General features: G+C 40.1%; 1 protein-coding gene across 1 annotated transcript; it reads left to right on the top strand.

Annotated features, from left to right (window-relative positions):
• Positions 1 to 190: 190 nt before the first annotated feature.
• Positions 191 to 20629, top strand: ATAD2 (ATPase family AAA domain containing 2). Its single transcript, XM_053466478.1, has 28 exons — positions 191 to 469; positions 1628 to 1767; positions 2398 to 2450; positions 2758 to 2923; positions 3082 to 3184; positions 4307 to 4397; positions 5529 to 5669; positions 6474 to 6594; positions 8001 to 8111; positions 8334 to 8442; positions 8964 to 9079; positions 9603 to 9777; positions 9855 to 9943; positions 10109 to 10268; positions 12439 to 12529; positions 12889 to 13206; positions 13969 to 14089; positions 14688 to 14874; positions 15438 to 15623; positions 16047 to 16182; positions 16281 to 16477; positions 16860 to 17019; positions 17289 to 17411; positions 17540 to 17686; positions 17847 to 18131; positions 18958 to 18989; positions 20063 to 20191; positions 20519 to 20629. Exons 1-28 carry the CDS (start codon positions 293 to 295, stop codon positions 20555 to 20557), a joined length of 3903 nt encoding a protein of 1300 aa, XP_053322453.1. The 5' UTR covers positions 191 to 292; the 3' UTR covers positions 20558 to 20629.
• The last annotated feature ends 3414 nt before the right edge of the window (positions 20630 to 24043 follow it).

Raw genomic sequence — 24043 nt, 5'->3', positions numbered from 1 at the left:
ATCCGCGAGATCCCCGTCAAATAGTCCTTTTTGCGACAGTTTTCGAAGGCAGTTTGCTCTATGTTTTAATGCCAGTGAGTTTAAACTGCGACAGCACGGGTCTACTAGCAGCTTTTCGTTGTGTTTGTAGTGTTTCTTTATTGCATGTTATACTTCACAAATATCCGGTGTGCGGAGGGATCTGGTTGCTTCTGACTGAATGTGTCAGTTTGTACGCGCGCGAGTGTATCCGCGTAAGTGGCGCCAAAATTTGGAATTCCAACTTCCGTCGATGATATAGACGGCGGGCGCCATGGTGCTGTTACGAAGTAGCTCAGGGGCCCCTGCGCCCACTTACCGTGAGACGGACTCGCTGTTGGACAGCAGCTCCGAGTTCCTGTCCCTGCAGTCTCCGTCAAGAAGGCGTCTCAGGAGCTCGGATAGGCTGCGGAGCGAGAATCAGTGCAATGGTACCAGGCGGGACAGTGATGTGAGTACCCGGGGCTGCTGTTGCTGCCTTATTGTATAGGATAACGGAGAGGGGCAGCACCTGGTAGCGAGGACGTCCCCTTCTGGTGTTATCTGATCTGAGGGGATCCTGGCGCATGGGGTAGTTCTCCCTATGTTGCAGAACTACATCTCCCATGATTCCTCCTTATAGGGCTTCACAAGTTAACCTCCAGATTTCCCTCCTCCGTGTGATTTATTTTCATTTACTGTTATTCTCTGGTACGCACGGCGTTCACTCCCTTGGCTCTCCAGCTGCTGGAATTCAGCTCCCATGATCCCCCTGGTATCCTCAAGTCTTGGTATTGGGGGAGGTGCTCTGTCATTTTGGTAACACTGTTGAAGTGTTCACTCTCTTGGGCTATATATATCTCAATACTCCCTGTCAGTTTTCTACTTTAATGAGAGGGTGGTAGATAAGTGGAACAGCTTCCCAGCAGAAGTGCCTAATATGCTGAGGGAATTGAAGCATGCACAAGAGCAGAGTCTTTGCCATGGCAGAATAGTCCCTTGTTGGCCCCACATTCTGTGTTTCTAAGGCTTTTTTGACCAAATCTAGGTGTCCTGGTTGCTTTGATGCCTACAAATTAAACTGCTGTTAAAACCGTCATTAACTTACATCTTCTTGTGCTAACGTATGTTGATGGCTGTCTTTACACGCTCACGGCATGCTGTTACGCTCTGCGGAGTCTCGCAGCCCCAACTGCCCCGAGGTTTCTCTAGTGTTAGACTTGGGCTTTTGGGGCTTTTTTGTTTTTTGTGGCTTTCATTCCTTCGAGGGGTAATATACGTCGTCTCTGGCAATAAGTATGTCTTGTCCGGCTGTTGGATTACCGCTTCCGTGTCTTGTGTGTGTGACTTTCTTTTGAGCGCCTATAGATCTCTGTTTACAGTATAATAAACAGGACACGACTCCAGGTTTCCAAAATGTAAAATCTGTTACACTAGCGGCATGCGAGTGACTTCGCCCACTCAGCACCTCCATGGGTTCTGTAAATATCCACCTGGTTGGGTTCTGATGCTGTCATTGGGGCTCGTCTGGTTCATGGTTTGAAAACAGTCAGTTTTACCGTCTGTTGTATTTGTCGCGTTCACGTGTTTCTTCTCTGGTGAATGTTTACCACGTGTTTACTCCTACCAGGGTCCCTTTTCGGAAGATGACGACCACAGCGCACGGCCCTTAAGAAAGACAAAACCAGAAAATGGTCAAAACTATTCAGACTCGAGTATGGAAAAGAAAAACACACACGAGAACAATACGGAAGGCAAAATATTTACTAGGTATTGTATTAGTGGTTGAATAGATCTACAGATAAAGCAGCTGAAGTTCCTGTTTAGTGGCCTAGATGTAGGATGTTGCAGCTTTACTGTAATTGGCAATGGAACAACTATACTTAAGCTGCTCTGGACCCAAAGTCCAGTGTGTTGCGTACATTGTGCATGCGCATCCACTTCAAAGGCCATTAAAAGCAGCTCTGTCATTTTTACATAAAGTAATCTTTTTTTGTTGGTGTAGGGCTGACTAATTAGAGGTGGTCGCTTAGACTGCAAAAGTAGATTCTACGGCCTCCAGGAGGCAACCTGCCCATACTTGTTGGCTAGTGTACAAAGGGGGGGGGGGTAAGGTTTCACAGTGGCGGTCTATTCACTAAAGAGGGGGAAGTGGAGATTTCAACTCCCAGGTATGGCTTTGCATTGTGTTTGAGTTGCATGAGTAAAACTCCTCACTGATTTAGCTGTGGCTTATACCGAGACATCATCGCTTGCCCTGCGACCCCTTTTTTTTATCTCTGATTTCTGATCCAAAAGAACGAAAAGCCTTCTTAATCTTTAAGTAATTAGGTGAATTTAATAACATTCTTTTTGCAGCCTCTCACTGTGTTTTTACTATACCTCTTATGACTTTTTCAGGAGGCTGGCTAGGCTTCAAGCAGATACAAGTCTGGATGGAGTTTGCAAACAAGGTATTTGCACTTTAATAAAATTAGATCTAACCTTAAATATAACTTGGCTGTCGTACCTTCAAATGAAGGCATAAAGGATAAGAAATAATTTTTTGTGTGGTCCATATTGATTATCAGCTGGCCATGATGAATGTTTCTGTTAAAGACAAATCAATGTGTTCACCGGTCTAGAGTTTTTATTTGTAGTCCACCAATACTGAAGGCTTCTAAACTATTGGTGTTGATTGGGTTTAGCTTCCAACCCCTTGAGGACTATAATTATTAAATCTGCTGTATTCTTCCTTTGATGTTTATCATATAATTCCAGATGAACTCGTAGCAGATGGCAAACAATTACAGAGAACAAGAAATGCAGAGAAAACCAGCGGTTGTGAAGAAAATGGTGATGTTGAGGTCCGTAGAAGTGGCAGAATCAGAAGAAGTCTCTACAGCACCACCAATCAGTCTGTGCTGTTCGACAAACTGATAACAAAGTACGTTATTAAAAAACTCTGAATACCTTATTATGGATGAACCTTCCTTTGAATGCATCCTTATGTCAACTTTTTGCGTATCTTTATATGGGGGGGTACCCTTGACCTTCATCGTTCCCTTCGAGAAATTGGGTTATGTGTTCCTGCCTCTCTTTCAGCACCGCCGAAGCTGTTTTACAGAAAATGGACGACATGAAGAAAATGCGTCGCCGCCGTATGCGGGAACTTGATGACCTGGGGGTCTACAATGATACTGAAGAGGTAATAAAATATTTATTGTGACAGAAGAACTGTCTAATGCCCAGGTTCATATTCCATTATATTTCATTGGGAGTTAAAGTTTGCAAGATATGGGCATAGGGTATGGGTTTTTGGGTTTTCATTTATTGGTATTTACCAAGGTAAAATGTGTCAGCCAACACTGTCAATTTGTTCTATACTAGAGATTATGATTGTCAGACTGTTATACTCAAATGAGGACGTTTGTTGGCCTAAATCTAAGACAAATGTCTTGCCTTTAAAAAAAACAAAAAAAAACAACTCTTCTAGACCTTTTTTTCTGTCCAATAAAAATCTAAAAAGAAAGGTTAATAGCATGACGGGATTCAGTGCCCAATGAGCAGACAAGTCATAAACCAAAATGGCTTCCTTGAACTTGGCTTAAAGAGTTTTAGTCCTGCCTACTATTTGGGCAGGTGCTGCAGTACTAATGAATAAAACCTTTACCTTGCATGCCGGTCCTCAGTCTTCCCATCTTGCTCAGAGCAAAGGTTCTCGCCACCATTTTCCTGCTAATTAGTAAAGACAGCTAAGTGGAGTCAGTACCAGGTAATAATCCTGCAGCGTTCAGCTACTATGAATATATGCCTGGCTCTCAAGTAACTTAAAAGTACCAAAGCTATACTTGCAAATTCTTGTTGCATGTGATCTATCTAATATATATTTATATGATAAGTGCCATAATCTAAAGCCATCACAAACGTAGAATCCCTCCATAAGGCATAGTTCAGTTGGTGAGGAGTGTGTTGTATTTACAGATCCGTATTACTTTAATAATCTGAAGCATGTTTGCACAGCTGTGCCAAATAGGCAACACCTGGATCTTCTGTCTAAAGTGATCACCATGTGCTCTCTGTGTTGATGACTAAAGATAAGCTATTTCTACAGATCCCTCTGGAATCCCTGTAAGATTTTATCAAGGGCTATTGAATAACATTCAAAATGGTTTCTAATCCTAGAGAATTAGACTTCATAGTCCTTGTTACTTAATGAAAAATACAGCTTTTGCATGACTACAAATCCTTTTGACAATATTTGAGAAATGTTTTTTTTATTCACATTGGACCATTTTATAAAAAGTATGGTGTTAATCTATTCTGATAGGAAAATACCGATATGTATTCCCGGGTTAAGAGAAAGCGTGGTGTTCAACGACTTGAAGAAGAAACTACAGATAATCAAGAGGAAAGTGAAGGCAAGTGTTAATTCAATTAATTACCAGATAACTTCTAAACCGTTGCTGTATTCCAACATTGTCATTTGGTATGGCATACACTATATGGACAAAAGTATTGGGACACCTGACCATTACACCAACAGGGAGTTTGAGGACATTGAATTCTAAGTACATAGACATATCTATGATAATATGAAGTTGGTCCACTCTTCTGAGAGAAGGCTTTCCACAAGATTTGGAGAGTTTCTGTGGGAATCTTTACTCGTTTATCCAGTATCTTTGAGGTCAGGCACTGATCTTGGATGAGAAGACCTGTCTCGCAATTTCCATTCCAGTTTGTTCCAAAAGGTGTATGAGGTTGAGGTCAGGATGGATGCATAGAATTGTCCAAAATGTCTTGGTATGCTGAGGGGACATATCAAGACATGTTGGATAATGCCATGCTTCCAACTTTGTGGGAACAGTTTGGGGAAGACCTTTTTGTATCCGAGCACACAAAGCAAGCTCCATAAAGACATGGATGAGTTTGGTGTGGAAGGTCTGGATCCGCCGGACAGAGCCTCAACCCCGTCGAACACCTTTTGAGATGAGCTGGAACGGAGATTGCGAGCCGGGCGTCTCGTCCAACATCAGAGCCTGACCTTACAAACGCTCTACTGGATGAATGGGCAAAACTTCCAACAGAAACTCTCCCAAGATCTTGTGGAAATCCTTCCCAGAAGAGTAGAAGCTGTTATCGCTTCAAAGGGGGGACCAACTTCATATATAGCTATGTATTTAGAATGCAATGTCATAGAAGTCCCTATCAGTGTAATGGCCAGGTGTCCCAATACTTTTGTCTGTATATTGTACTCTCCCAGTGTTAAGAAGTTACTTTTTCATTGTACTGTGTAGTTTGGGTGCACACGAGTGTTTGCAGAGTTTGTAATGAACTCAGAATTGTTTTGCCTGTGTATTGGGTTGATTGGTTTTAGTGAATGCTGTAATAATAAAGACCATGTATGCATTTTGGAAAGCATGGCATTGAGTAATCTGTCCATATTTATACTAATAATGACCACAACCTAGAGCTTTCCCTGTGCTATCGCAGAAGATTCAGTCACTTCTCGTCAATATGTGCTTTCATAATTAATCTGGACATTTTGACAGAATCTTCTGAGGAAGGCGAAGGCCAAGACGATGATGATGATGAAGATGATGGCGATGACGACGATGGAGAGGAAGATAACCAAAAACGATATGAGTTGCGACAGAGGAAAGCTGTGGTGCCTTATCAGGCTCCTTTAGCAGGTATTTATCAATCAAATGACGTGTGTCTTTACTGTTGGATTAACATTATTGTGTGTCGTACTACATGTTCTGGCATCCCTTGTAAATTATTTCAAAAGGTCTTATCAGCAAAACTGTTAATCTTCTAATCTTAGGTATAAAGCACTTTTTTGCAGTTAGAAAAGACTGCTGCATGTTTTATATCTCTGTCTACATATAAAGTCTCTAATTATTAACATGGTTATCAGGCTTATCAGAAGTAGATGTTTGTATGTTCAGGTTTTTCTTCAGCGTAATGCAATTTGATAACAGGCTGACACTTGTCATGTCGGCATTCTGTAAATACTCCTTTGTGAAAAACAAAATTTATCCGATGGCTCACAGAGTATGACTTTCAATGCTTCTCTCTTGACACCCACTTACTCCTGCTGGTAACTTTAGCAGCGCTAGAGGAAAGAACAGCTGATATTAGAAATGTTCTCTGTTTTTGGACTTCATTTCTGTGGTTTATCAAATGGGTTTTAACTAAGCAACTCCCCATTAAATGATTCTGCATTTTAACTGTCTTTATGTATGTGGGCCTGGTGTCCATACACTGCATGTTAATGTATATAATATATATTTTTACTTTTCATATCCAATGACAGTCTTCATAAGCAGTAGCTTTTTGGTTAAAGATAACATCTAAGCGTGAAGACTAATTTTATTTACTTCTTTCTGTGAAAGTTTTACGTTGGATTAAACGTGTGACATCATCTAACTTCTGAAATTGTTTGCTTCCATCATTTATTTTTCTGTATACTGACTTTAATTCATTTGAAACAGAACCAAGGCACCATAAAAAACAAGGCATGTTTTACACCAACACATCCTCTCCAGTGAGGCGACGGTATCGCTTTGGTTCCGGGGGGCCGCGAAGCCCATACTGCAACAGACGCCTTACCAGGTTTGTATGTAAATGTTTTTAAATGTAAATGTACACCAAAAATATCCTGTAATAAGCTAAACTCCACTGCCAAGACAACATATTCAGATGTTGTTGTTGTTGTTGTTGTTGTTGTTGTTTATGGGGCAGTGAATGTGTTGCCTATAAACCTTACTCCATAAAACACAGTCGCCAGGTTATTTTTTCTTTAACCCCCCCCCCCCTTCAGTCCCCTATGGACATACCGGTACATCCAGAAAATGCATCGCTAGAAATCCTTGTGTGTGTGCCGGTACATCCTTGACTTTCTTGCACGGGAGATCAGGCTGCCCGATCTCCTGTAACAGCTTTCCAGCCCGATCGGACATCACTACCGACGTCACCTGGAAGGTCATCAGAGGGCCCTCGGCACTTGTCGTCTCTGTTAGTCAATTTGTTATGTTACATACTACTTGTTATGTCCTGTGTACCCGTTGTACAGCGTTACGGAATTTGATGGCGCTATATAAAACAATAAATAATAAAATAGCTTGCTCAGATGACACAAACTGATCACGGGCACTGTGATCTCTGAGATCAGTGTGATTGGTGCAGGAGGATTGCAGGGAAGAGTCCCTAAGAGGACCTCTAACCATACTGCACTGGTAACAAAAAATAGAAATACAAGAAAAAAAAAATAACAAATTTTAAAGAAAAAAAACCCTAACATGACATTTAAAAAGTGTAACCCTCCTGCCCCCGTTCACATACCCTGTGCCAAAAAAATCTAAGCAACACAGAAGTGTTGGTGAAAAAAGCACAGGAAATATTTTCTGCAGCCACCTTTCACCGTGATTGGTGGCCAAATAGCTGCATGAAGAATGCCCAAATACCCCTGATACGATTGTCTGTGTTCTCTGCTTTTCAGAAATATAAACTTTGTGGGTATTTTTGGTTTATTTGTTTAAAATTTAGATTTAAAAATCCTACGAATAATGTACACCTTATATAGTATGTTCCCTATAAGTGCTGGGAAATTATGGAAATTCTATATAAATGAGGTTTTTCTGAAATCAGGACACATGAATTGATAAACTTGGAGGGGATTTTCTGTCACTTTACCTAATTTTGTGAGAATTCAGAGGGGAAATATATATTTAAAAAAGTCTAGAAATTAGTTTTTTACTAAATTTCTACTAAATTTTTTTCCTAAATTTTCAGCTAATTATCTAAATATGGTATCAACCGAAAGCCTTACATTAAGTATGCATTGTGCAGGGCCAGCAGAATTGGAACCACAATTCTCCTGTAACTCATGCTTTTGTGGATAAACTTCAAATTGTGATATTTTATTAGCCTTTGCAGATTCTTTTTGTATTTGAGATCTATAGCCTTGCATGACAACCAGGTTAACCATTTCATTTTTTTTTTCTCCACCGACTTTAAAGAAGGAGACACGCTATTCATAGCAGTGATTCCACATCTTCCTCCTCATCGTCTGATGATGAAGAACATTTTGAAAGGCGACTTAGTCGTAGCCGAAAAAGAGCAATAAGCAGGTATGGATTAGGAGAAACTTGTCGGGGGGGGGGGGGGGGATGGTTGAACCACAACAATGAAGTGGATGATGAAGTTGGGAGCAGTTTTAAGTGCTGCTTTTCGTCGTTTTAATGTAAGGGCATTAGATTCCTTTTGTTTCTTTTTTTGTTTTATGTAGAAGGTATGCAAGAAATTTACATGGTTGTTTCTTTTAAAAGAGAACTCTGTGTTTGCATATTTAGGTGCCTTCCTTTCAATATGGCAAGAGATGATCTGAAGGGAATTCACAAAGACCGGATGAAAATTGGAGCTAGCTTGGCAGATGTTGACCCGATGCAAATAGATAAATCTGTAAGTCTGAAATCACATGTGTGGTTCAGTATGGGCTGCAGAAACATAATTATTAAAGAAAACAACAAGTGTATAAGCCGTTGACTGGTGCTTAGTTTCTGCAGGTGCAGCTTTGCTTGGAGAACCAAGTTAACAGCCTTCGCTATATGCAGAATTGTAGGTTATACCTCTTGCTCGCACATTCAAGACATTCATTTAACGTGACTCAAGATCCTAGTCTTGGTAGACCCACAGAATCTCTTGTAGCCACAGGGTGTCCCCATCGTGATGACCTCACTGATGTTCCCAAATATTTGTCTTTATGTTTACAGATTTCTTCATATATATTATCATATAACAAATGAAGTAACCTTTCTATATCGCAGACGATAAAATAAGTTAAAATCCTTGGTCTGAGCTGCAGCCATATAATTGACCTCTCGCCATATACATCTTTTTAAGTCCTTGGTGATCATTTCAGTATACGGACTACCACTTTGAAAAGAAACAAGCAAATGCCTTATAATTCTTGTTTCTTTTAGGTGAGATTCAGCAATGTTGGAGGACTTTCTAAACACATTGATGCTCTTAAGGAGATGGTGGTGTTCCCATTGCTGTATCCTGAAATCTTTGATAGATTTAAAATACAGCCTCCCAGGTATGTTTCGTGCATTTAATCCTTTGGGGGTTGAATACCTGTATTGTCACACAGTTACTCATATCGTCCTGGGATACAAAAGTATTAATAGTGCAGATCCTGGCCTCATTTCTGTCAGGCTTCAGAAAGCCCTTGCATGTCTGCGGTGAAATAAGTCCTAGAACGCTGCAGCTGCAAGCTTGATGTTCTTACGCGTTCCTCAGGCAAATGTCGCAAACAGCGTTGCCTCCGGTGTGTGGTTTTTTTTTTTTGTGCTTGGTCTTCTAGGTTATTCCCAATACTGGTAAATGTAGGGCCCCTGTACAATCTTTAAAGACCATAATCTTGGGACTTTGATCATTATTTATTATCCTAATGATGCATAGGACATGCGGGTTGTTTAATTCAGATCCCCAATATGGCTATATACTTTCCCGTTAGGCTAATAGTTGACTTAAGAAGACCTGATAACCGTTCCAGGGTAGCAGTGAGCGATGCTGTATGTAACTGCACCACCTAATTGTCTTTCATTTTGTATTCTCAGAGGCTGTCTGTTCTATGGCCCCCCTGGTACTGGTAAAACATTGGTGGCCAGGGCTTTGGCCAATGAATGCAGCGTTGGTGACAGGCGAGTGGCTTTCTTTATGAGAAAGGGCGCAGACTGTTTAAGCAAATGGGTTGGAGAGTCAGAGAGACAACTGCGGCTACTCTTTGATCAAGTATGTATTCCATTTATATATTCAAAAAAAAATCTATTATTTCAGATAGTGTTACTTACTATTTAACTTTGCTTTAGGCCTATCAGATGCGCCCTTCAATTATTTTCTTTGACGAGATTGATGGTTTAGCTCCTGTCAGATCCAGCAGACAAGATCAGATACACAGGTAAATAACATAAATATCCGTGACTGAGAATACCATTGTACAGCGCTACAGAATTTGTTGGCGCTATCTAAAACGATAAATAAATAATAATAATAATACATACATGTGTGTATGTATGTATAGTCCTTTTACATTTTTTATTTTATTTTTTTTTTTTTACATTAGCTCGATTGTTTCTACACTCTTGGCTCTAATGGACGGTTTGGATAGTAGAGGAGAGATTGTTGTCATTGGAGCAACCAACAGACTGGATTCCATTGATCCTGCTTTGAGGCGACCTGGGCGCTTTGACAGAGAATTCCTTTTTGGATTGCCTGACAGAGATGTGAGTATATTGTTCTGTAAGCCAATCACTGAATGACTAACTTTAGATTAACCTCCAGGTAGTCCGTGGTATTGTATGCAATACGTCATCTTTCCATGCAGCATGCTTCTCAAAGGCTCTTCTCAAACTAATGTCCTTGAGCACTTTGAAAGCATGCACATTTTTATTGTGTTTATGTAAGTGGTGCTTTAGAAACATAACAAAATGAATGGCGAGGGGCGGGATGATGTGACGTGCGTACTCGCTCATGGGCGAGCGGATGGGTTGACTGATGTCGATGAGGAAAACCTGAAGATGTTGCTGGTCCTGGATGGGTGAAGCCAGAATACCGTGACCTTTTTATTTCAGATGGTGAAATGAATGGCTGTGTTCCCACTTGGAACAGAATCAATCGGCAGGAATATAAAATATGAGAGTAGAACTATTCACATAAGACCATCTGAAATCACAGGAGGACGATAAGCTGCCCCACTACTTGGGGAAGAGTACTATGCGAAGGCTGAACTTGTGTATGAAGGAGTAGCTGCTCTCCGCTTTACAGGTTTTGAAATCGCCCGCTCCACGGGGTGCAAGATGCATGAACAGGGCAAGAAAAGAGAAAATTTATTTTGACAATTCAGGTTATGAAATCAGGCGTCTGTCATTACTCCTATTCTTTGGGGGTACAGGGGTCAGAATTCTACACCTATAGTGTCCTACAATTGTCATTAAAGGCAGGATGTAAAGTGCAATGAATGGGAATGGTTTCTGCTCTAATAGTTCTAAGGTAGTTTAATATATTATTAATATATAAATAATATATTCACAGGATTGCAAATTGATTTACTTTCTTACAAATCTACCCCGACATAAAAAGTAAAACAAGAGATCGTTATTTATCCAAAAAAGGTCACTCTTAAACATTTTAGAATGGCACCAAAAAAAGAGAAGAATCATAATTTAGACAAAACCAAATCATTAAGCCGTTATTCCCCTAAAGCTCAAGTCCAGGATCCTATGAAACAGTCAAAGAAGATCATTGAACTTGGACCGCAAAGACTAAGGACTAATGAAAACCTGGACTCGGGAGGAAAATAGAAAACCTCATCAAATGTATCCCAAGAATCATTGTCTGAGAGATCATTTATATGAAAAGGATCATTTAAGATCAAAAAGGATGTAGAGCTGAATATCTTTAAATTAATGGAAGAAGTTGCCAACAATCCCTCCTCCCTCGGTAATACTCTGCTGAAAATACAGGAAGAGTATAGATCCTGCAGACTGAGAATCGCTCTATGGAATAAATAGAAAATAAGACAAAACGTATGCAGGTACCAGGTATAAAGTCAATCAAATTTCTCACTGTTATGCACAAGCACTATTATAAAATCTTTCATAGATGGTGTATAACTCCAAATGCAATTATTTAAAATGCGGGTGCCGTGCGAGAAAGGAGAGCACAAATGCCAAATGATTTCATATGTTCTCCCCCAGACTTAATTTCATCTTGAGCTTCGCATTTGCACCAAGTGGGACTAAGCATACTTAATTCATATTTTAACGGCATGTAAAATGTTCACTTTCATTTAATCAAAGAATTGGAGAAAGAGGGAAACTTCAGCGTGAAGAAATAAAGGCTCCGATTCAATTTTAATTTAAAACGGGTAGTTTTAGGAGTAAAGGGCAAAACACAAAATTTAAGCGAATCTGGTCAACTTGGACAGATCTCTAAGACACCGAGAGATGGAACGAGGCGCATAGTCTTAGTTCCCAAATGGAAACAAACCTCGTTAGGAGCGAGAGATTACAACAGAAATCTAAAAGCAATTGGGCACTTTGGTAGGATCTTGAACATTCTATAATTAATGCTCATTTACGAAATATAATTCAATCTGTACAATACAGGCTAACTAGGAATATTAGTATTTCAAGATTTATGACCTGATGTAAGTATACCCCACGCCCCATGCTAATCTCAGTAACATAAAAAGCATTCAATATAGATATAGATATTTGTTGTCATTGCTTTCTGAATTTAACAATCAAACAATATATCCCCGCCCCATTAATATTTTTTATGTATTTGTCAAATGATGGGCATAACTGTTGATCTTACTGTGTTTTTTGATACTATTAAAGAAGGGGAAAAAGAAGCCAACATTATGTGTTTTTTTGTTTTTTTTTTTTGTAGGCAAGAATGGAGATTCTCAAAATTCACACTAATGAATGGAATCCAAAACCGTCTGACGTTTTTTTGGAAGAACTGGCAGAAATGTGTGTTGGTAAGCATAGTTTATCTGCTTATTTTCATAAAATTTACCAGTCCCCACTTATTCCTAAAAGCATCCTGTTTTTTGTATTTTCTGTAAAATTGATATTTTGAAGGTTCAAATTATGACATGAAATATTTTCCAGGCACAATTAGGTTGCCTTAAAAGAAAAGAAAAAAAAAAAAAAAAAAATCTTAATTAGCGGAGTAAGTCTGCTGCTCTAGAATCTGGCTCTGTATGGAGCCGTTTTTTCTACACTGCATATTTACAGATTTAGCTCCATGTTACATCGTGAAGGTAGTCATGCCGTGCAGTATTTTATTAATGTGACCCAAATGCTTTAATATGCCTCTATTAAATGGCTGTTTTAGGATACTGTGGGGCGGATCTGAAGTCTGTATGTGCTGAAGCCGCTCTCTGCGCTGTGAGACGTCGCTATCCTCAGATTTATACGACATCTGACAAATTACAGTTGGATGTGTCTTCCATTAAAATCACCGCCGGAGACTTTGCGGCAGCCATAAAAAGAACAGTTCCAGCGTCGCAAAGAGCTGTGGTCTCCCCCGGACAAGCTCTTTCACCGATAAGCCAACTGCTGCTTCAGAGCACACTTCAGAACATCTTGGAAGTATTAAAAAAAGTTTTCCCGCATGCTGATGAAGTACTCAAGAAGAAAAGAAAAGACTCCGGTAGAGTTTGCCACTTTCAATGTTTCTTTTTGCCATTATATATAGATAAGTTTAAAGCTCTTTGCCAGAAAAAAGAAAACATTTTTGTTATATCTATAAAACTGAGCCATTGGGTTGCTGGTCTTTTCTCAGGTTTAATTGCCTGGTTATATAACACCCGGTCACGTGAAAATAAACCTAATCTGTTTTGCACCCTTAAAATCCGCAGTTTTAGCTTTGTCCTTTCTACTAGATAAACCTGAACTGGGGCCAACCAATTAGGCCTCCCTTTTATAGCACTTTTCACTAATCTTCATCATCTGTTCTAAAGTATATTTATAATAAAGCTACATACATCATGATGGCCAAGAGATCTCTTTAAATTTCCACCGGTTTATTCTGCAGAATTCCCCATTCAAGCTCCTTTCAAACATATATTCATTGTTAAGGGTGCTCTTTAACTTGCCTTCCGCTGACCGTACCGCTTGCCTGCATGTTTTGCTCTACACCCTATTTGGATAGAATGCTGCCAATTCCCCGTAACAAGTTTCATGTCAAATGGAAAGTAATCGATAAGAATAAGCTTATCTGGCCTGTGAAATATTTTGGTAACTTAGCACATAGAAGTGCGTTCTGATGACTACAAAGTTTGTGTCCTGGTCCTTCTGTGACGGAATATATTCTCAGCCTTGTCAGTAACTTGACTATGATTTGATCTTAAAACATGTTTTTTGTAAATGCCTCTATTTTAATTGGTGGATTTGCTTTGCATCTTCTCTGTAGAGCTTTCAAGTCAGCTGCCAGATGACCTGTTGGATGGTGATGATGGACCATCTGTGTTTGCTGCTGAGCTGCCTCAGAGACAAGCAAGCAAGCAGAAGCATCCCTTCCTCCACTTTAACATGTAGGTGCTGGTATTGGCTGCTTGCTTTTAATGAAGTTTAATGATTGCTGTGTCTGAGAAATATCTTCTAGCTGTGTTGCGGAAGAGAACGTTTCTAATCGAATTCCAATTGTATCATGGATGATATAAATAGCACAAAAAGTAGTCTCGTAAAACAGAACATGGACTTAAATGAGAAGGGTGACGGTTTAAAAGTAATATCCTGAAAATATTAATTTGCTGAGAGGATAGTGGACCCACGGAATAGCCTTCTAGCAGAAGTGGTAGATATTAATACAGTGAAGGGGTTTAAGCATGCAGGGGATAGGCATAAGGCTATCCTAGATAAAATATAATGCCAGGCACTGAGCAAAGAATTCAGAAATGGGGCAGACTAGATGGGCCGAATGATTATCTGTCGTCAGGTGTTTTTATATGAAGTTATATGCGGTTCAAGGAAAAAGAGCATATAATGTTGGTCACTTTCTCTAACCATTACATTGCATATGTATATTTATATTATATACTCCCAGAGGTTATTAAAGGGGGTTACTGGATTAATATGAAAATGTTTGTTTGTTTTGGTTTTTTTCATGGTTCAAATGGTTTTGTTTTGTAGAGATGCCCATCGGCAGCCAACTTCTTTCAGACCCAGGCTACTGATAGCTGGCAAACCTGGACTTGGCCAGGGGTCCCACTTGGCTCCTGCGGTTATACATGCGCTAGAAAAATTCACGGTCTACTCATTAGATCTGGCAGTCCTTCTGGGTTCCAGCATAACATCCCCTGAAGAGTCATGCGCGCAGGTAAGGTGAAGCAGGTCATGCACATCTGCCTCTTCCTTTAAATTGGTCAATTGAGGGTCCCTTAATTTTTTTGGCTATTGGCCGCCTATCACAGGATAGCCCCGTCAGTAGAGGAAAGGATATGGTTGCAAAAGCTTTGGTTTCCAGCATTGGTTACCATTAGACTGTATGTATAATTTCTGTTCACAATATTTTCTGATCCCACATTGTCTGCATTTCTCTTTGTATGACTGAAAGCAACCAATATCAAAAAAATAGCCTAGAAAAGAAATGTAAACCCTCAGCTTTTCTGGCGCAGAGTCTCTCGTGCGTGGCCTTTTGTCAAGATATTTAACATTCTCGCTCCAGTGAAAACCACATAAATCAGTCCCTGTGTGCTTTATTTTGAGACGCTGCATTATATCGTATGGTTTTCTCTTGTGTTTTAAATTTCCTTTGTTTTATTGATAGTGAGTTTGTGCAATAAATTGAAATAAACATTTTCTGTTCCTCATGAACTTCATCATGCAGATAGATGTTACATTCTTTCTAAGTCTAATCGTTTGGTATTTATTTTTGTGTAGGTTTTCCGTGAAGCAAAAAGAACACCTCCGAGCATCGTATACGTTCCGCATATACATTTGTGGTGGGAGACGGTTAGTTACACCCTGAAGGCAACATTCATAAGTTTGCTTCACAACATTCCATCTTTCTCACCGATCCTTCTGCTGGCCACCTGCGATATGGACTATTGTGACCTGCCACAAGAGGTACTGTACTAAAGCAGCCTTCAAATACATTGTGGTTGCCAGGAACGAATAGCATCAAACACAATTTCCATGCATTTCCACCTAAAACGTGCTAGCAGCTGTACAGGTTGATTTATCCAAAGGGTTGTTGTTACTACATATTTGTGTCCGTTACTGTTAATCACAGGCTGCTCTGACACAGGATTCAGGAGGTGCCTTTAGACTCTGATCTAAAATGCCATGTGCTAAAACAAACTATATTTCATGTGCTGGTTGTGCTAAAGTGTGTAACAAAAGCAATGGGCTGTAAGTGATGACGGCTCGTAAGAGGACTGGCAGCAGGTTAACTTGTGGTTAGATTTTATTGCATCTGCCATAGAAAGACGAACAGAAGCTTATTCATTTCATTTACGTGTCATGCATCTTCCTTACATGTTCCCTCAGATTCAGCACCTGTTTGTGGAGGATTATGGTGAGGTATTTCAAGTTCAGCCTCCACGCAAGAATGAAAGGAAAGCTTTCTTTTCGGATCTCATCTTGAACCAACCCACCAAACCGCCGGTTTCTAAAAAGAAAGCAAGTTAGTAATTTTAGGGCCGCCTCTGGAAATGTCTTATTGTAAAAGTTGTCTTACGGACGATGATCCCACTCATTGTTTCGCTGTACTGGTTCTTGTAGTGTTGCGGACCCTTGAGGTTTTGCCTTTGGCTCCCCCGCCTGAGCCACGCGCATTGACCCCCGAAGAGCTGAAGCGATTGGAGGAGCAGGAGGAAGACCACTTTCGCGAGCTTAGACTCTTCCTGAGAGATGTTACAAACAGGCTTGCTATCGATAAGAGATTTAGAGCGTTCACAAAGCCTGTTGACCCCGAAGAGGTAATGAGCTGATCTTCAAAGTCAAGCAGTTTGTGAAGTTTACTCTTGCAGCGACAGTAGGGATAAAGTTCTGTTAACAGGAATGCGTGTTGCACCCGTTGATAAGAGTATGTTCTTTAGTACGGAAAGTATTTTATAAATAGTGGATTGTTTTCCTTCTCTTAAGGTCGTTAGCCCCCTCCCTTTGTTAATTACACACTGTCATACAAGTAGAAAATCCATAGAATGCATTTAGTTGTCGAGTTCCTCTACCGTTTTGGTATAACATGTTAGGTGTGTATTGTGTCTGCGAGGGATAGTTTGTCATATTACTCGACACATGCTCCTACATGCGATGTATTCTATTTTTTTCTTTTTTATTCACTTTTTTTGTTTGTTTTAGGTTCCTGACTATGCGACTGTTATCGAACAACCGATGGATCTCTCAACTGTTATAAGTAAAATTGATCTACACAAGTATCAGACCGTGAAAGAATATTTAAAAGACATTGATCTAATATGCAGCAATGCTCTGGAGTATAATCCAGACAAGGATCCTGGAGGTTAGTGTTGCCTAAATTGGTTTATTATCAGTTTATAAGAAATGAAATTGATCATTGTAAAGCAGCACTTTTTTTTTGTGCGATCTAAATATGAAGGAGCAGATTTAGTGGCATTTTTATCAATCCAGGGTATAATGATTCTTTCATAATGACATAATGGTACATATATGACAGCAGGTGTGTCGTCATTTACAGTATTTGATTCAGTTCGTCCACATGACACAATTTTTTGGCCTTGGATTAATTTCATACGCTGCTTGTTTTTCCAGATCGTTTGATCCGACATAGGGCATGCGCGCTCAAAGACACCACTTATGCCATAATAAAAAAGGAGCTGGATGAGGAATTTGAGAAGCAGTGTGAAGAAATACAGGAATCCCGCAATAAGAGAGGTATGTTCTGTAAAGAATAATAGTTTGCGTAATTAGTCTTTTTATTTTCTCTATGCACGATTAGAAGTCATTCACATACTATGACATGCATAAAGCAACCTAAAGTACTGTATGGAACTTTTCTTTAGGATTTTCAGCTTCAAAATATGCTCCATCTTATTACCATGTACTCCGTAAACAAAAGAATCTTCAGAATGGAGAGAAAGGTGAAGCGGATCCGTCTGGGAAAGAAAGCATGTCTGGTGTTCCATTAGCTGTGAGCACACCAACTACAGGTTTGACATCCATCCTACATCGTAATTAACTCTTAACTGATTGAAGGGGCATTAACCCTCTTGTCAGCATGGCATAGATTGTTTGCTGGGTATCAGATCTCTGGCAGAGCTCGGCGAGTCGTTTTGTGGAAGCCTAATGTTTGCAACCCATCTTTTGTAGTTAAAACAAAGAAGAAATGTAAGAGGAAATCCCGTTGGAGTTCTGGCATATTTGCGAAGAAGAGGTTTTCGCCGTGTCTCAACAATGATGAGGCCGAACTGAATGAGGACTCTTCAATGGACGCAGATGATGATAACCACGTTCCAGGCGATCCCATGAGTTCCCCTGTGAGCGCAGCCAAAGATAATGTAACACCTACTGACAATGTCAGGACTTCAGAACCCATGGTGTCTGGAGAAACTACAAAACAAAGTGAGGAGAACAAGGATACCCAAGAGTCGGAGGGTAAGTGCCATCCCACGGTTACAAAAGTGGCCTTTCTACATTAACGTCTGTGACAGCTATGTGATCTGCTCTATCCTATGTCATGCTGCTGGTGGTAATTTAAAACTAAAAAAGGTTGTAAGGTTATTAGACTTTAGTGGTAGTCATTGGTGATTTAGATAGCTAGCGTTTGGGTTTATGTGTGCAAGGGTATATGTATACCTTGTTATCCAATCTACTTTTTAACAAATATTCGGCCCACCTGTTCGTCGTGCGTTGTGATAACATGGGTTTTTTCTATTTGCATGTTTATGGTGACACTGCGGCATGGTTACTGTATTCGGAGTATAATTGCACGGTAGTAGTTACCAGTAGTTTCCTATTTGGGTCCTCTATTCACCAAAGAGGGAGTTTGCAGGAGATTTTTGAACTACATTTGAAGGGCAAATATTAAGGAGTTTCTCCTGCAAAACTCTAAACTACATATCTAGTCAATAGACCCCTTTGTATAGAGCATACAGAGCACATGGATGGATGGTCGCCAGTAGATCTGTAGGTCTGTGCCAATCGCTGCTCCATCTGAGTCTCTACCGCTTTACAGACATTTTACGTGCATTTGTTTTATTTATATGCCCAACCACTGTAATGTTATGGGTTAGTTATTTGTATCAATGTTTCCAATTTGATTAAGTCTTCCCCTAGACCTGTTGGTCCTTGACTGATGTTGCAGACTGCACATGAACGAGCTTTCACAGGTTGACACAAATGGCAGTATTGATGATTATGCACTAATACTGTTTATTGCTGCAAATCCTAACTTTTGAAGTTTGCCGCTTTTGTTTTGTAGATTTGTGCATTGTGGATAAGCAGAAGCTTCAGGTAAGTTCATATTACCTTATTTTGGCAAGAGAGGCATTTAGCTCTAGATGAAGTACAAATAGATGTTTGTAGTAAATTTCTTACCTGCTCAGCACTATGAAGAGTCTGCCCCAACATTTTATCCATTATGATACTAAACCCATCTAACCGTTGGAAATTGCTTATGTCTGTTATTACCTCTGTGTATCACACAATTGTGCATCACACAATTTCAGAGTGGCATATCTGGGGGAGGCAGAGTGGTGAATCAGGGAGTATAATGAATTTCAGGGTGGTGCAGGGCACTTATGGGGAGCGGAGTGGCATATCAGGGTGCACAGTGGCATATAGGGAGGTATAAGGCATAAATGAGGGCGAGTGGCATATTGCAAGTTATAAGGCATATCGATATTAGGCATATCAGGGGGGCATAAGACATATCTGGGGGTAAAAGGTATATCAGGGGGCTCAGTTGCATATCACTGGCATATAAGGAGTATAAGGCATATCAGGGGGGCACAGTGGAATCTCTGGCATATAGGAGGTATAAGGCATATATGGGGCCAGAGTGGCAAGCTGGGGGTCAGATGTGCATAACTGGGGGCAGTTTGGTAAATAAAAGAAAATATAAACAAGGCTTTTTTTTCCTTAGTTTTTATTAAATATGAAAAATAGTTAAAATATGAATTATTTACTAATAACTTTGTATTAAAACCTAGTTTGAGAAACACTGTGTTTGGGTTCTTGTAGCTTTTATTATTATGTCAGTAAAATAAGGTGAATAAAGAGAGAGAGGCCATTGCAATAAAGAGATGAAAGTGTAAATTGTACATTTTTTTTATCCGATTAATCGAAAAAATAATCGGCCAACTAATCGATTATTAAAATAATCGTTGGTTGCAGCCCTAGTTATACGGGAGGTGTATATTTTTTTTTTTTTCTTTTCTTAAACAATATAACGTAATGTCGCTTGACTCCTCCAGCTTGCAATAAATAACAGCCAGAATGATATGCAGGGTGTTAGAATGAATTACTGTGTTCACTTTGCCTTCCTGGTATCTTGCGCTAAATGTTTTTTGTTTTTTTCCCCCCAGGAACTTCTTACTAAAATTGTAAAAATAACCAAAGGAAACAACGTATCCCAACTTGAAAAGCTGTATTCTTCCATCTGTCAGTGTCTTTACAGACATCGTGAGGATTATGACAAAACTCTGCTACTAAAGGTAACTGGTTCCTTCCTCTTTCACATTATCAAGACTATGTTGGGATAATCTTACAGGACACATTTATTAAGAAAAATCAGGTCGTAAAAGTTCACCTGATCGGTCCCCAGTGCATCACCGAGCACTAGACTGGCAGCCCTGTTTAGCTTGGCTAGACTGTATTAACAGGGGTCTCTTCTACTTTTCCACTTTACTGCTGGTCTGGGAATTTTATTACTTAATTCTGATAAGTGATACACTTGTATAGCGTAAACACTGGATTGTTGAGACGCGTGGATTTTGTTTTTTTAATGCTTCTTTCTAACACGTATTTTTATTTTGTTACAGGAAATGGAAGAGGAAATTGAAAAAATCAGTAATATTTGATGGCTATAATTGATGGAAATGGGGAGAAAGGGGGGCTTATTTTAAAAATAAAATATCTAAACTTTGTGGTGACTGTTCTTTTAATAGAATTACATTTATATATTTTGAGATGGCTGTTGATCTATGTTGACTAAAAAGGTAGGAAATGATATGTAACAGATAGTAGGCAGTTTGTTTCCCTATACTTGAATAGGACTTATTGACAAAAAACAAAATAGAGAAAATGATCACATAAAAGTGTAAAAATTAGATAAATAAGTAGATATGCCAATCTACTGGTTAATAGCAGGCTGAAAAACCTCACACTCATGCTAAATAGCTAGTACACATATGCCTATACACCGAGGAGCCTGCAACCAGTCTCCATCAAAAGAACATTAGTGAGGAAAAAAAAAAACAGGTAATCCAATCAGTTCTTCACAAAACAGGAACCCAAAGATGTCGCCCTGAAGCACTAGGCACAGGCGCCAATATATTGGTCAGGACCTACTTTTTATATCTTCTATCCTTTTATTTCAATTACCCTTATTATTCATTTGTATTGTAAGCCCTTGAGCAGGGCTCTCAAAAGCCCACCATTCCTGACAAACTGTATAAAAGGATCATAAGGCGAGATCGGCTGCACGCGGGTGGGGTTCTCATCTCCTGATGTGTCTGTATGTATTAATGTGTATTTGTTGTGTGTTAACTGCCCCATTTAACCCCTTCACGTCCAGTGATGTACCATGTACGTCATGCCCAAGTGGGCTTATCAGTTCTGTAATGTACCTGGTACGTCATGCTAAAAAAATTTCCCCACATCCCAATTGTGATTGCGAAGTGCTGCTGCTGCTGCCAGCCCAGGTGTATGGGCAGACCAGCACACCCACCCTGAACCTTTAATCACTCCACCAGAAGCGATTCTATAGCTTCAACAAGCAATCGTCATTAAACCGGCGATTGTGTCCTCAGCTGCCCCAGAAAGCTTTAGGAAAGGGGGCTGTTTGTTACTTGGGTCCCCACACAAGTATGGAGATCAGCCACAACATTCCCTTCCTGCCCGATCGCTCCATGAGTGCGGTTAGCCTATTCGATGCCGTGAGCCAGGCAGACCAGCAACAGCAAAAAAAAGGGCCCCCACGAGCCCTTTTATCACTACTACAGGTGTGACCGCAGAGACTCCTCCTTGCAATCGCCGGTTTACCTGTAATCATGTCCCAGCTTCCAGAGGCAGCTTCAGGAAAAGGGATTAAAGCTACTTCTGCATTCATAAGTGGGCTGATGATGATCAGATCACTCCTGGCCAGTAGGAGGGATCTGATTATTATGACAGCCCCTCGACGAACCAGCACTAGAAAGATTTGAGTCATCATCTAAAGTAATAATAAATTAACCCACACATTGACGGCGCTGGTGTGGAATCAGCTGCATGGGACACACATACCATATTTGCTTGATTATAAAACAATCCCCCAAAATTTTAATATTTAGAAAAAAATAATCTGAATATGACTACACTATAAGAAAAGTTTTATTAGTAAATATTAATTCACATGTAAACTATTTTTCCGTATGTAATAAAAACTATGATTGAGAATGCTTTTTTTTTTTTTATTATTTACTTTCATTTGCCAACCTGCAGTTATGCACATCTGCCCCATGGCCTGCTACTGTGTCCCCCAGATATGCCTTATACCCCCGTATAAGCCACTGTGCCCCACCTGATATGTCTTATGCTCCCCCCCACTTACCGATGCATCTCTAGTGTTGTCCCCTGTGCTCCAGACTCCCTGGTATCAAGTGGGGGCAGCCGGTGGAGGTCTGCATAATGCGCACAGACAACCTCCGCTGATACCCAGGACTTCTGTGTTGGAGCACTGGAAGGTCATGTGATGCCGGTGCTCCATCACAGAAGCCCCGGCGGGAGTGTCTGGTTGCATCGGAGGTTGTCTATGTGCATTGCGCAGAAGTTAACTAGCTGCCAGATAGGAGGATTTAGGTCTCCTGCAGTGCTGCGTGAGATCTGGATCTTAGTCTAATAGTCAGACCTCTATTTGAGGTTTGATTATAAGACAACTTTGAATATAAGGCGATAGGTATTTTTCAGAGCTTTTGCTCTGAAAAAACCCTTGTCTTATAATTGAGCAAATATTGGGGGGGTTAAAATGATATATGGGCACTCTACTGTGTCTCAAATGAGATGTGGAGCCAACAAACTGATCTGTCAAAATTCCATGTTTGAAAACTGAAATCCGCATGTTACAATTTTGAACCCACAGAGCCAAATAGACATACCCTACCCATGCATACAGGGTATCGCTGTACTCGAGGCGGGGTGTGTGTTTCTGAATACAAATCACAAGTTGTTTCAGTAACACTGAAATACTGTGTTTGGATAGAATGGGTTTGTTAAAAAAGAAATTTTACCATTTAGGACACATTGGCGCTAAACTAGTTAAATAAAAAGGTTAAAATGCTCCTAGTAAAATACTTTCGGATGTCAACTTTCAAAAAAATATATACTTTTGTTTAGTATTTTTTTTTTTTTCTGGCTGCTATTGGGGCGCAACTCCCAGCACACCACATTCTTAAAAATTCTTGTTTAGAAACAGCAATGCATGGCCTTCATATTTAACCCTGTAACTGCCAAAATAGATGAAAATAACAGGCATACGAGGTGTATCCAAAAACAGGACAAATACCCAAATACATTTTTGGAGGCTTCCCCCCCATTTGCACTGGTTATGTAGTTTTTGTAGGTAAAACTGACAATTTTGCCCCACCCCACATTTTTTTATATTCTTCATACTAATTTTGTGTATATATATATAATTATTTTAAAAGAAAGCCCTACTTGTCCTGAGAAAAAAAATGCACCCCTCTTAAAAACACTGCCACATTCGCCCCTTCCTATCACAAGATGTTACTAAGGTTCTTGTCCATGCCTTTGTTATCTCTCATTTTGACTATTGTAGCTCTGTCTTATCTAGCTCCTCTACAATCCACCATGAATGCTGCTGCCAGACTTCCTCTCCCATCGCTTTACTAATGTCTCTCCCCTCCGTCAGTCTCTTCAGTGGCTGGCGGTGGGCTTCAGGATTCATTTCAAAATCCTCACTCTTACTTTCGAAGCCCTTCACAGCGCTTCCCCTACTTACATCTTCTCATTTGTGATGAGCCCAGCTCACCTGTTGTTTCTGTATGCCATCTTTTATTTCACCCTGTCTACCCTTTGTACTGCGCTACTGAATCTGATGGCACTATATAAAACAATAAATAACAATAATACACTCCGGCCCAGTCTCCGCTCATCCAATGATCTACTTCTATCTTCTGATTTCTAGCTCTCACGCACACTTGCAAGATTTCTCAAGGGCTGCCCCTATTCTCTGGAATGTCCTTCCCCAGCTTATTCTTCCTTCTCCCTGCCGTCGGTCCTGCACAAAATCCCACAAGCCCCGCTTCTTGAGGGACACTTGCAACTTTACCCGCTAACATCCTTCCCAC

The sequence above is a fragment of the Spea bombifrons genome, chromosome 5 (assembly GCF_027358695.1).
Source record: "Spea bombifrons isolate aSpeBom1 chromosome 5, aSpeBom1.2.pri, whole genome shotgun sequence".
Classification (NCBI taxonomy): domain Eukaryota; kingdom Metazoa; phylum Chordata; class Amphibia; order Anura; family Pelobatidae; genus Spea; species Spea bombifrons.
This window is presented reverse-complemented; position numbering and strand designations above follow the sequence as displayed.